The 13,360-nt window shown below is 49.0% G+C and overlaps 1 protein-coding gene across 1 annotated transcript in view; it reads left to right on the forward strand.

Moving 5' to 3' along the window:
* The first annotated feature begins 472 nt into the window (after positions 1–472).
* The window catches only part of si:ch211-253b8.5 (dysbindin), a 97,358-nt gene continuing 84,470 nt past the window's right edge, over positions 473–13,360 (forward strand). The window contains exon 1 of the mRNA XM_068048034.1: positions 473–655. Coding sequence (XP_067904135.1) covers positions 619–655 — 37 coding nt within the window. The 5' untranslated portion in view covers positions 473–618. The remainder of the gene's footprint in view (positions 656–13,360) is intronic.

The raw sequence follows: 13,360 nt of genomic DNA on the forward strand, positions 1-13,360 counted from the left end.
CAGAGTTAGCAGTTTGTCCAGACCCTCCCACGTACTGTCGTCTAAGGCCTCCATGATGGATGACAGGAAGGACTGGGAGGCTGCTGTCTGTGGGCTTCACATCATACAGTCTACAGTTAGAGATAACTCACAAGAGTTAACAGAAGCTTGTGGAGAGCATCTGCAGAATCAAGTGATTTAAGGAGCTGGCTGATAGTCCCAGCTCACACACTGTAGCAGCAGGGGTGAGGGCACAGAGGATGAGGAAAGGTAATTCTCAAATCTGACCCCAGGCATGCTCAGTTAAGTGGGTTTACAGTCAGATTGAAAGGCATTAAACAGGCTAAAGTAGTGTTGAATGCTGAGTGTTTGGTTAATGCACTAGACGGCAGTTTAGTACAGTCATCACCCCCTCTGCAGTGGAGTTGGAATGGTTGATGCCACATTAGCTACGGTGATGTTGAGCCTGTGGTTTATGTCCTGCCATTGCCAGTGTGTGTCAGATAGCGGGCAGCAGACAGCACAGTTACAACCTCCAGAGATCTCAGCTCAGCCGCCTGGGTCTAGAGATGCCAATCACCACAGAAACCTGCTAACCTGCCCCTGTGGATTTCAGCACTTCCCTATTGCTTTTTGGAGATGTCAGCTCAGGGGCCAGCCAGCAAGAGGACTCCCTGTAAGTAACAACAACCTCCCTTTCGATTCTACTTTCTCAGATTGCAGGTTGCCAGAGAAAGGCTGGATCACTGGAAAGGAATGTGTCAAGATAACGAGGCTTAAGGCTCATAACAGAGAGGCTGAGGCTGATGCAGCTATTAACCCCCGGCAATCCATCATGCATTTGATACATTTTAGAGCAGAGACTGGTGCTGAGGCAGTGTCTACATGGTTGACAGCCTTGGCTGCTTGCAAAAAATATAGAAATCAGGCTGCGTTAGAGTGTGAGAGACAAACATTATCACAGCGTGGCACAGATATAATCAGACAGTTAAACTTCACAACTCATCCCATTCATGCAAGTTCACCAAGACAAGATATGATTATTGTAATGTATCCATAGCAGGAATTGGGTTTTACACTGGGGTAGGACATTGCTCTGTGTGACAGTGATTGGGTTTTTCACTGGGGAAGGACAGTGCACTCTGTGAGACAGTGATTGGGTTTTACACTGGCGAAGGACAGAGCTCTGTGTGACAGTGATTGGGTTTTACAATGGAGAAGGACAGTGCTCTGTGTGACAGTGATTGGGTTTCACACTGGGGAAGGACAGTGCTCTGTGAGACAGTGATTGGGTTTTACACTGGAGAAGGACAGAGCTCTGTGTGACAGTGATTGGGTTTTACAATGGAGAAGGACAGTGCTCTGTGTGACAGTGATTGGGTTTCACACTGGGGAAGGACAGTGCTCTATGTGAGAGTGATTGGGTTTTACACTGGGGAAGGACAGTGCTCTGTGTGACAGTGATTGGGTTTTACACTGGGGAAGGACAGTGGTCCGTGCGGCATTGTAGGGATTTACACTGGGGAAGGATAGTGCTCTGTGTGACAGTGATTGGGTTTAACACTGGGGAAGGACAGTGCTCTGTGTGACAGTGATTGGGTTTTACACTGGGGAAGGACAGTGCTCCGTGCGGCACTGTAGGGTTTTACACTGGGGAAGGACAATGCTCTGTGTGACAGTGATTGGGTTTTAAACTGGGGAAGGACAGTGCACTTTGTGTGACAGTGATTGGGTTTTACACGGGGGAAGGACAGTGCTCCGTGCGGCACTGTAGGGTTTTACACTGGGGAAGGACAGTGCTCTGTGTGACAGTGATTGGGTTTAACACTGGGGAAGGACAGTGCTCTGTGTGACAGTGATTGGGTTTTACACTGGGGACGGAGAGTGCTCCGTGTGACAGTGATTGGGTTTTACACTGGAGAAGGACAGTGCTCTGTGTGACAGTGATTGGGTTTAACACTGGGGAAGGACAGTGCTCTGTGTGACAGTGATTGGGTTTTACAATGGGGAAAGGCAGTGCTCTATGTGAAAGTGATTGGGCTTGTCACCGTGGAAGGACAGTGCTCTGTGTGAAAGTCATTGGGTTTTACAATGGGGTAGGACAGTGCTCTGTGTGACAGTGATTGCGTTTTACACTGGCGAAGGACAGAGCTCTGTGTGACAGTGATTGGGTTTTACGATGGAGAAGGACAGTGCTCTGTGTGACAGTGATTGGGTTTCACACTGGGGAAGGACAGTGCTCTATGTGAGAGTGATTGGGTTTTACACTGGGGAAGGACAGTGCTCTGTGTGACAGTGATTGGGTTTTACACTGGGGAAGGACAGTGTTCCGTGCGGCACTGTAGGGTTTTACACTGGGGAAGGATAGTGCTCTGTGTGACAGTGATTGGGTTTAACACTGGGGAAGGACAGTGCTCTGTGTGACAGTGATTGGGTTTTACACTGGGGAAGGACAGTGCTCCGTGCGGCACTGTAGGGTTTTACACTGGGGAAGGACAGTGCTCTGTGTGAGAGTGATTGGGTTTTACACTGGGGAAGGACAGTGCTCTGTGTGACAGTGATTGGGTTTTACACTGGGGAAGGACAGTGCACTTTGTGTGACAGTGATTGGGTTTTACACGGGGGAAGGACAGTGCTCCGTGCGGCACTGTAGGGTTTTACACTGGGGAAGGACAGTGCTCTGTGTGACAGTGATTGGGTTTAACAGTGGGGAAGGACAGTGCTCTGTGTGACAGTGATTGGGTTTTACACTGGGGACGGAGAGTGCTCCGTGTGACAGTGATTGGGTTTTACACTGGAGAAGGACAGTGCTCTGTGTGAAAGTCATTGGGTTTTACAATGGGGTAGGACAGTGCTCTGTGTGACAGCGATTGGGTTTTTCACTGGAGAAGAACAGTGCTCTGTGTGACAGTGATTGGGTTTTAAACTGGGGACGGAGAGTGCTCCGTGTGACAGTGATTGGGTTTTATACTGGAGAAGGACAGTGCTCTGTGTGACAGTGATTGGGTTTAACACAGGGGAAGGACAGTGCTCTGTGTGACGGTGATTGGGTTTTACAATGGGGAAAGGCAGTGCTCTGTGTGAAAGTGATTGGGCTTTTCACCGTGGAAGGACAGTGCTCTGTGTGAAAGTCATTGGGTTTTACAATGGGGTAGGACAGTGCTCTGTGTGACAGCGATTGGGTTTTACACTGGAGAAGAACAGTGCTCTGTGTGACAGTGATTGGGTTTTACACTGGGGAAGGACAGTGCTCTGTGTGACAGTGATTCGGTTTTACACAGCAGATGGGCAGTGTTCTGTATGGCAGTGATTGGGTTTTACACTGGGGAATGAAAGTGTTCTGTGTGGCAGTGTTAGGATTTTACACTGGGGAAGGACATTGCTCTGTGTGACAGTGATTGGGTTTTGCACTGGGGATGGGCAGTGTTCAGTGTGGCTGTGATTGGGTATTACACTGGGGAAGGACAGTGTTCTTTGCGGTAGTGTTAAGATTTTACACTGGAGAAGGTCAGTGCTCTTTGTGGCAGTGTCATGGCTTGAGAATAAAAAGGACAGTGCTCTGTGTGACACTGATTGGGTTTTTCACTGGAGAAGGACAGTGCTCTAAGTAGCAGTGATCGGGTTTTACAATGGGGAAGGACAGTGCTCTGTGACAGTGATTGGGTTCTTCATTGGAAAAGGACAGTGCTCCAAGTAGCGGTGATCGGGTTTTATAATGGGCAAGGACAGTGCTCCGTGTGACAGTGATTGGGTTTTACACTGGGGAAGGGCACTGCTCTGTGTGACAGTGATAGGGTTTTACGCTGGGGAAGGACAGGGCTCCAAGTGGCGGTGATCGGGTTTTATAATGGGGAAGGACAGTGCTCTGTGTGACAGTGATTGGGTTTTTCACTGGAAAAGGTCAGGGCTCCAAGTGGCGGTGATCGGGTTTTATAATGGGGAAGGACAGTGCTCTGTGTGACAGTGATTGGGTTTTACAATGGGGAAGGGCAGTGCTCTGTGTGACAGTGATTGGGTTTTTCATTGGAAAAAGACAGTGCTCCAAGTGGCGGTGATCGGGTTTTAGAATGGGCAAGGACAGTGCTCCGTGTGACAGTGATTGAGTTTTACACTGGAGAAGAACAGTGCTCTGTGTGACAGTGATTGGGTTTTACACTGGGAAAGTGCAGTGCTCTGTGTGACAGTGTTAGGATTTTACACTGGGGAAGGACAGAGCTCTGTGTGACAGTGATTGGGTTTTACACTGAGGAAAGGTAGTGCTCTGTGTGACAGTGATTGGGTTTTTCACCGGAGAAGGACAGTGCTCTAAGTGGCCGTGATTGGGTTTTACAATGGGGAAGGACAGTGCTCTGTGTGACAGTGATTGGGTTTTACAATGGGGAAAGGCAGTGATCTGTGTGAAAGTGATTGGGTTTTACAATGGGGAAAGGCAGTGCTCTGTGTGACAGTGATAGGGTTTTTCACTGGAGAAGGACAGTGCTCTGTTTGACAGTGATTGTGTTTTGCACTGGGGAAGGACAGTGCTCTTTGTGACAGTGATTCGGTTTTACACTGGGGAAGGACAGTGCACTCTGAGTGACAGTGATTGGATTTTACACTGGGGAAGGACAGTGCTCCGTGTGCCACTGTAGGGATTTACACTGGGGAAGGACAGGGCTCTGTGTGACAGTGATTGGGTTTAACACTGGGGAAGGACAGTGCTCTGTGTGACAGTGATTGGGTTTTACACTGGGGAAGGACAGTGCTCCGTGTGACAGTAATTGGGATTTACACTGGCACTGGGCAGTATACTGTGTGGCAGTGATTGGGTATTACACTGGGGAAGGACAGTGCTCTGTGTGACAGTGATTAGATTTTTCACTGGAGAAGGACAGTGCTCTGTGTGACAGTGATTGGGTTTTTCACTGGAGCAGGAGAGTGCTCTAAGTGGCAGTGACCGGGTTTTACAATGGGGAAGGACAGTGCTCGAAGTGACAGTGATCGGCTTTTACAATGGGGAAGAACAGAGCTCTGTGTGACAGTGATTGGGTTTTACACTGAGGAAGGGCAGTGCTCTGTGTGACAGTGATTGGGTTTTACAATGGGGAAAGGCAGTGCTCTGTGTGACAGTGATTGGGTTTTTCACTGGAGAAGGACACTGCTCTAAGTGGCAGTGATCGGGTTTTACAATGGGGAAGGACAGTGCTCTGTGTGACAGTGATTGGGTTTTACAATGGGGAAAGGCAGTGCTCTGTGTGAAAGTGATTGGGTTTTACAATGGGGTAGGACAGTGCTCTGTGTGACAGTGATAGGGTTTTACGCTGGGGAATTGCAGTACTCTGTGTGACAGTGATTGAGTTTTTCACTGGAGAAGGACAGTGCTCTGTTTGACAGTGATTGTGTTTTGTACTGGGGAAGGACAGTGCTCTGTGTGACAGTGATTGGGTTTAACACTGGGGAAGGACAGTGCTCTGTGTGACAGTGATTGGGTTTTACACTGGGGAAGGACAGTGCTCCGTGTGACAGTGATTGGGATTTACACTGGCACTGGGCAGTATACTGTGTGGCAGTGATTGGGTATTACACTGGGGAAGGACAGTGCTCTGTGTGACAGTGATTGGATTTTTCACTGGAGAAGGACAGTGCTCTGTGTGACAGTGATTGGGTTTTTCACTGGAGCGGGAGAGTGCTCTGTGTGGCAGTGACCAGGTTTTACAATGGGGAGGGACAGTGCTCTGTGTGACAGTGATAGGGTTTTACGCTGGGGAAGGACAGGGCTCCAAGTGGCGGTGATCGGGTTTTATAATGGGGAAGGACAGTGCTCTGTGTGACAGTGATAGGGTTTTTCACTGGAGAAGGACAGTGCTCTGTTTGACAGTGATTGAGTTTTACACTGGGGAAGGACAGTGCACTCTGAGTGACAGTGATTGGGTTTTACACTGGGTAAGGACAGTGCTCCGTGTGCCACTGTAGGGATTTACACTGGGGAAGGACAGGGCTCTGTGTGACAGTGATTGGGTTTAACACTGGGGAAGGACAGTGCTCTGTGTGACAGTGATTGGGTTTTACACTGGGGAAGGACAGTGCTCCGTGTGACAGTGATTGGGATTTACACTGGAGCGGGAGAGTGCTCTAAGTGGCAGTGACCGGGTTTTACAATGGGGAAGGACAGTGCTCGAAGTGGCAGTGATCGGGTTTTACAATGGGGAAGGACAGAGCTCTGTGTGACAGTGATTGGGTTTTACACTGAGGAAGGGCAGTGCTCTGTGTGACAGTGATTGGGTTTTACAATGGGGAAAGGCAGTGCTCTGTGTGACAGTGATTGGGTTTTTCACTGGAGAAGGACAGCGCTCTAAGTGGCAGTGATCGGGTTTTACAATGGGGAAGGACAGTGCTCTGTGTGACAGTGATTGGGTTTTACAATGGGGAAAGGCAGTGCTCTGTGTGAAAGTGATTGGGTTTTACAATGGGGTAGGACAGTGCTCTGTGTGACAGTGATAGGGTTTTACACTGGGGAATTGCAGTACTCTGTGTGACAGTGATTGAGTTTTTCACTGGAGAAGGACAGTGCTCTGTTTGACAGTGATTGTGTTTTGTACTGGGGAAGGACAGGGCTCTGTGTGACAGTGATTGGGTTTTACACTGGGGAAGGACAGTGCACTGTGTGACAGTGATTGGGTTTTACACTGGGGAAGGACAGTGCACTCTGTGTGACAGTGATTGGGTTTTACACTGGGGAATTGCAGTGCTCTGTGTGACAGTGATTGTGTTTTTCACTGGAGAAGGACAGTGCTCTGTGTGACAGTGATTGGGTTTTACACTGGGGAAGGACAGGGCTCTGTGTGACAGTGATTGGGTTTTACACTGGGGAAGGACAGTGCACTGTGTGACAGTGATTGGGTTTTACACTGGGGAAGGACAGTGCACTCTGTGTGACAGTGATTGGGTTTTACACTGGGGAATTGCAGTGCTCTGTGTGACAGTGATTGTGTTTTTCACTGGAGAAGGACAGTGCTCTGTGTGACAGTGATTGGGTTTTACACTGGGGAAGGACAGTGCTCTGTGTGACAGTGATTCGGTTTTACACAGCGAATGGGCAGTTTTCTGTATGGCAGTGATTGGGTTTTACACTGGGGAACGAAAGTGTTCTGTGTGGCAGTGTTAGGATTTTACACTGGGGAAGGGCACTGCTCTGTGTGACAGTGATAGGGTTTTACGCTGGGGAAGGACAGGGCTCCAAGTGGCGGTGATCGGGTTTTATAATGGGGAAGGACAGTGCTCTGTGTGACAGTGATTGGGTTTTTCACTGGAAAAGGTCAGGGCTCCAAGTGGCGGTGATCGGGTTTTATAATGGGGAAGGACAGTGCTCTGTGTGACAGTGATTGGGTTTTACAATGGGGAAGGGCAGTGCTCTGTGTGACAGTGATTGGGTTTTTCATTGGAAAAAGACAGTGCTCCAAGTGGCGGTGATCGGGTTTTAGAATGGGCAAGGACAGTGCTCCGTGTGACAGTGATTGAGTTTTACACTGGAGAAGAACAGTGCTCTGTGTGACAGTGATTGGGTTTTACACTGGGAAAGTGCAGTGCTCTGTGTGACAGTGTTAGGATTTTACACTGGGGAAGGACAGAGCTCTGTGTGACAGTGATTGGGTTTTACACTGAGGAAAGGTAGTGCTCTGTGTGACAGTGATTGGGTTTTTCACCGGAGAAGGACAGTGCTCTAAGTGGCCGTGATTGGGTTTTACAATGGGGAAGGACAGTGCTCTGTGTGACAGTGATTGGGTTTTACAATGGGGAAAGGCAGTGATCTGTGTGAAAGTGATTGGGTTTTACAATGGGGAAAGGCAGTGCTCTGTGTGACAGTGATAGGGTTTTTCACTGGAGAAGGACAGTGCTCTGTTTGACAGTGATTGTGTTTTGCACTGGGGAAGGACAGTGCTCTTTGTGACAGTGATTCGGTTTTACACTGGGGAAGGACAGTGCACTCTGAGTGACAGTGATTGGATTTTACACTGGGGAAGGACAGTGCTCCGTGTGCCACTGTAGGGATTTACACTGGGGAAGGACAGGGCTCTGTGTGACAGTGATTGGGTTTAACACTGGGGAAGGACAGTGCTCTGTGTGACAGTGATTGGGTTTTACACTGGGGAAGGACAGTGCTCCGTGTGACAGTAATTGGGATTTACACTGGCACTGGGCAGTATACTGTGTGGCAGTGATTGGGTATTACACTGGGGAAGGACAGTGCTCTGTGTGACAGTGATTAGATTTTTCACTGGAGCAGGAGAGTGCTCTAAGTGGCAGTGACCGGGTTTTACAATGGGGAAGGACAGTGCTCGAAGTGACAGTGATCGGCTTTTACAATGGGGAAGAACAGAGCTCTGTGTGACAGTGATTGGGTTTTACACTGAGGAAGGGCAGTGCTCTGTGTGACAGTGATTGGGTTTTACAATGGGGAAAGGCAGTGCTCTGTGTGACAGTGATTGGGTTTTTCACTGGAGAAGGACAGTGCTCTAAGTGGCAGTGATCGGGTTTTACAATGGGGAAGGACAGTGCTCTGTGTGACAGTGATTGGGTTTTACAATGGGGAAAGGCAGTGCTCTGTGTGAAAGTGATTGGGTTTTACAATGGGGTAGGACAGTGCTCTGTGTGACAGTGATAGGGTTTTACGCTGGGGAATTGCAGTACTCTGTGTGACAGTGATTGAGTTTTTCACTGGAGAAGGACAGTGCTCTGTTTGACAGTGATTGTGTTTTGTACTGGGGAAGGACAGTGCTCTGTGTGACAGTGATTGGGTTTAACACTGGGGAAGGACAGTGCTCTGTGTGACAGTGATTGGGTTTTACACTGGGGAAGGACAGTGCTCCGTGTGACAGTGATTGGGATTTACACTGGCACTGGGCAGTATACTGTGTGGCAGTGATTGGGTATTACACTGGGGAAGGACAGTGCTCTGTGTGACAGTGATTGGATTTTTCACTGGAGAAGGACAGTGCTCTGTGTGACAGTGATTGGGTTTTTCACTGGAGCGGGAGAGTGCTCTGTGTGGCAGTGACCAGGTTTTACAATGGGGAGGGACAGTGCTCTGTGTGACAGTGATAGGGTTTTACGCTGGGGAAGGACAGGGCTCCAAGTGGCGGTGATCGGGTTTTATAATGGGGAAGGACAGTGCTCTGTGTGACAGTGATTGGGGTTTTCACTGGAAAAGGTCAGGGCTCCAAGTGGCGGTGATCGGGTTTTATAATGGGGAAGGACAGTGCTCTGTGTGACAGTGATTGGGTTTTACAATGGGGAAGGGCAGTGCTCTGTGTGACAGTGATTGGGTTTTACACTGGGAAAGTGCAGTGCTCTGTGTGACAGTGTTAGGATTTTACACTGGGGAAGGACAGAGCTCTGTGTGACAGTGATTGGGTTTTACACTGGAGAAGAACAGTGCTCCGTGTGACAGTGATTGAGTTTTACACTGGAGAAGAACAGTGCTCTGTGTGACAGTGATTGGGTTTTACAATGGGGAAAGGCAGTGCTCTGTGTGAAAGTGATTGGGTTTTACAATGGGGAAAGGCAGTGCTCTGTGTGACAGTGATAGGGTTTTTCACTGGAGAAGGACAGTGCTCTGTTTGACAGTGATTGAGTTTTACACTGGGGAAGGACAGTGCACTCTGAGTGACAGTGATTGGGTTTTACACTGGGTAAGGACAGTGCTCCGTGTGCCACTGTAGGGATTTACACTGGGGAAGGACAGGGCTCTGTGTGACAGTGATTGGGTTTAACACTGGGGAAGGACAGTGCTCTGTGTGACAGTGATTGGGTTTTACACTGGGGAAGGACAGTGCTCCGTGTGACAGTGATTGGGATTTACACTGGAGCGGGAGAGTGCTCTAAGTGGCAGTGACCGGGTTTTACAATGGGGAAGGACAGTGCTCGAAGTGGCAGTGATCGGGTTTTACAATGGGGAAGGACAGAGCTCTGTGTGACAGTGATTGGGTTTTACACTGAGGAAGGGCAGTGCTCTGTGTGACAGTGATTGGGTTTTACAATGGGGAAAGGCAGTGCTCTGTGTGACAGTGATTGGGTTTTTCACTGGAGAAGGACAGCGCTCTAAGTGGCAGTGATCGGGTTTTACAATGGGGAAGGACAGTGCTCTGTGTGACAGTGATTGGGTTTTACAATGGGGAAAGGCAGTGCTCTGTGTGAAAGTGATTGGGTTTTACAATGGGGTAGGACAGTGCTCTGTGTGACAGTGATAGGGTTTTACACTGGGGAATTGCAGTACTCTGTGTGACTGTGATTGAGTTTTTCACTGGAGAAGGACAGTGCTCTGTTTGACAGTGATTGTGTTTTGTACTGGGGAAGGACAGGGCTCTGTGTGACAGTGATTGGGTTTTACACTGGGGAAGGACAGTGCACTGTGTGACAGTGATTGGGTTTTACACTGGGGAAGGACAGTGCACTCTGTGTGACAGTGATTGGGTTTTACACTGGGGAATTGCAGTGCTCTGTGTGACAGTGATTGTGTTTTTCACTGGAGAAGGACAGTGCTCTGTGTGACAGTGATTGGGTTTTACACTGGGGAAGGACAGGGCTCTGTGTGACAGTGATTGGGTTTTACACTGGGGAAGGACAGTGCACTGTGTGACAGTGATTGGGTTTTACACTGGGGAAGGACAGTGCACTCTGTGTGACAGTGATTGGGTTTTACACTGGGGAATTGCAGTGCTCTGTGTGACAGTGATTGTGTTTTTCACTGGAGAAGGACAGTGCTCTGTGTGACAGTGATTGGGTTTTACACTGGGGAAGGACAGTGCTCTGTGTGACAGTGATTCGGTTTTACACAGCGAATGGGCAGTTTTCTGTATGGCAGTGATTGGGTTTTACACTGGGGAACGAAAGTGTTCTGTGTGGCAGTGTTAGGATTTTACACTGGGGAAGGACATTGCTCTGTGTGACAGTGATTGGGTTTTGCACTGGGGATGGGCAGTGTTCAGTGTGGCTGTGATTGGGTATTACACTGGGGAAGGACAGTGTTCTTTGTGGTAGTGTTAAGATTTTACACTGGGGAAGGTCAGTGCTCTTTGTGGCAGTGTCAGGGCTTTACAATGGGTTAGGACAGTGCTCTGTGTGGCACTGATTGGGTTTTATACTGGGGAAGGACAGTGCTCTGTGTGACAGTGATTTGGTTTTTCACTGGAGAAGGACAGTGATCTAAGTAGCAGTGATCGGGTTTTACAATGGGGAAGGACAGTGTTCTATGTGGCAGAGTTAGGATTTTACATGGGGGAAGGACAGTGCTCTGTGTGACCGTGATTGGGATTTACACTGGGGATGGGCAGTGTTCTGTGTGACAGTGATTGGGTTTTTCACTGGAGAAGGACAGTGCTCTGTGACAGTGATTGGGTTCTTCATTGGAAAAGGACAGTGCTCCAAGTAGCGGTGATCGGGTTTTATAATGGGCAAGGACATTGCTCCGTGTGACAGTGATTGGGTTTTACACTGGGGAAGGACAGCGCTCTGTGTGACAGTGTAGGCTTTTACACTGGGGAAGAACAATGCTCGGTGTGACAGTGTAGGGTTTTACACTGGGGAAGGACAGTGTTCTGTGTGGAACTGTACGGTTTTACACTGGACAAGGACAGTGTTCTTTGTGGCAGTGTTAGGGCTTTAAATAGAAAGGACAGTGTTCTCTGTAGAAGTGTAAGGTTTTACACTGGGGAAGGACAGTGCTCTGTCTGACAATGATTGGGTTCTTCATTGGAAAAGGACAGTGCTCCAAGTAGCGGTGATCGGGTTTTATAATGGGCAAGGACATTGCTCCGTGTGACAGTGATAGGGTTTTACAATGGGGAAGGACAGCGCTCTGTGTGACAGTGTAGGCGTTTACACTGGGGAAGGACAATGCTCGGTGTGACAATGTAGGGTTTTACACTGGGGAAGGACAGTGTTCTGTGTGGAACTGTACGGTTTTACACTGGACAAGGACAGTGTTCTTTGTGGCAGTGTTAGGGCTTTAAATAGAAAGGACAGTGTTCTCTGTAGAAGTGTAAGGTTTTACACTGGGGAAGGACAGTGCTCTGTGTGACAGTGATTGGGTTTTTCACTGGAGAAGTACAGTGCTCGAAGTGGCAGTGATCGGGATTTACACTGGGGACGGACAGTGCTCTGTGTGACAGGGATTGGGTTTTTCACTGGAGAAGGACAGAGCTCTGTGTGACAGTGATTGGGATTTTCACTGGAGAAGGACAGTGCTCTAAGTGGCAGTGATCGGGTGTTACAATGGGGAAGGACAGTGCTCTGTGTGACAGTGATCGGGTGTTACAAAGGGGAAGGACAGTGCTCTGTGTGACAGTGATTGGGGTTTTCACTGGAAAAGGTCAGGGCTCCAAGTGGCGGTGATCGGGTTTTATAATGGGGAAGGACAGTGCTCTGTGTGACAGTGATTGGATTTTTCACTGGAGAAGGACAGTGCTCTGTGTGACAGTGATTGGGTTTTTCACTGGAGAGGGACAGTGCTCTAAGTGGCAGTGAGCGGGTTTTACAATGGGGAAGGACAGAGCTCTAAGTGGCAGTGAGCGGGTTTTACAATGGGGAAGGACAGTGCTCTAAGTGGCAGTGATCGGGTTTTACAATGGGGAAGTACAGAGCTCTGTGTGACAGTGATTGGGTTTTTCACTGGAGAAGGACAGGGCTCCAAGTGGCGGTGATCGGGTTTTATAATGGGCAAGGACAGTGCTCCGGGTGATAGTGATCGGGTTTTACAATGGGGAAGGACAGAGCTCTGTGTGACAGTGATTGGGTTTAACACTGAGGAAGGGCAGTGCTCTGTGTGACAGTGATTGGGTTTTTCACTGGAGAAGGACAGTGCTCTTTGTGACAGTGATTGGGTTTTACACTGGGGAAGGACAGTGCTCTGTGTGACAGTGATTGGGTTTTTCACTGGAGAGGGACAGTGCTCCAAGTGGCAGTGAGCGTGTTTTACAATGGGGAAGGACAGTGCTCTAAGTGGCAGTGATCGGGTTTTACAATGGGGAAGGACAGAGCTCTGTGTGACAGTGATTGGGATTTACACTGAGGAAGGGCAGTGCTCTGTGTGACAGTGATTGGGTTTTACACTGGAGAAGGACAGTGCTCTTTGTGACAGTGATTGGGTTTTACACTGAGGAAGGGCAGTGCTCTGTGTGACAGTGATTGGGTTTTTCACTGGAGAAGGACAGTGCTCTGTGTGACAGTGATTGGGTTTTTCACTGGAGAGGGACAGTGCTCCAAGTGGCAGTGAGCGTGTTTTACAATGGGGAAGGACAGTGCTCTAAGTGGCAGTGATCGGGTTTTACAATGGGGAAGGACAGAGCTCTGTGTGACAGTGATTGGGTTTTACACTGAGGAAGGGCAGTGCTCTGTGTGACAGTGA

Source organism: Heterodontus francisci, chromosome 16 (genome assembly GCF_036365525.1).
Source record: "Heterodontus francisci isolate sHetFra1 chromosome 16, sHetFra1.hap1, whole genome shotgun sequence".
Lineage (NCBI taxonomy): Eukaryota > Metazoa > Chordata > Chondrichthyes > Heterodontiformes > Heterodontidae > Heterodontus > Heterodontus francisci.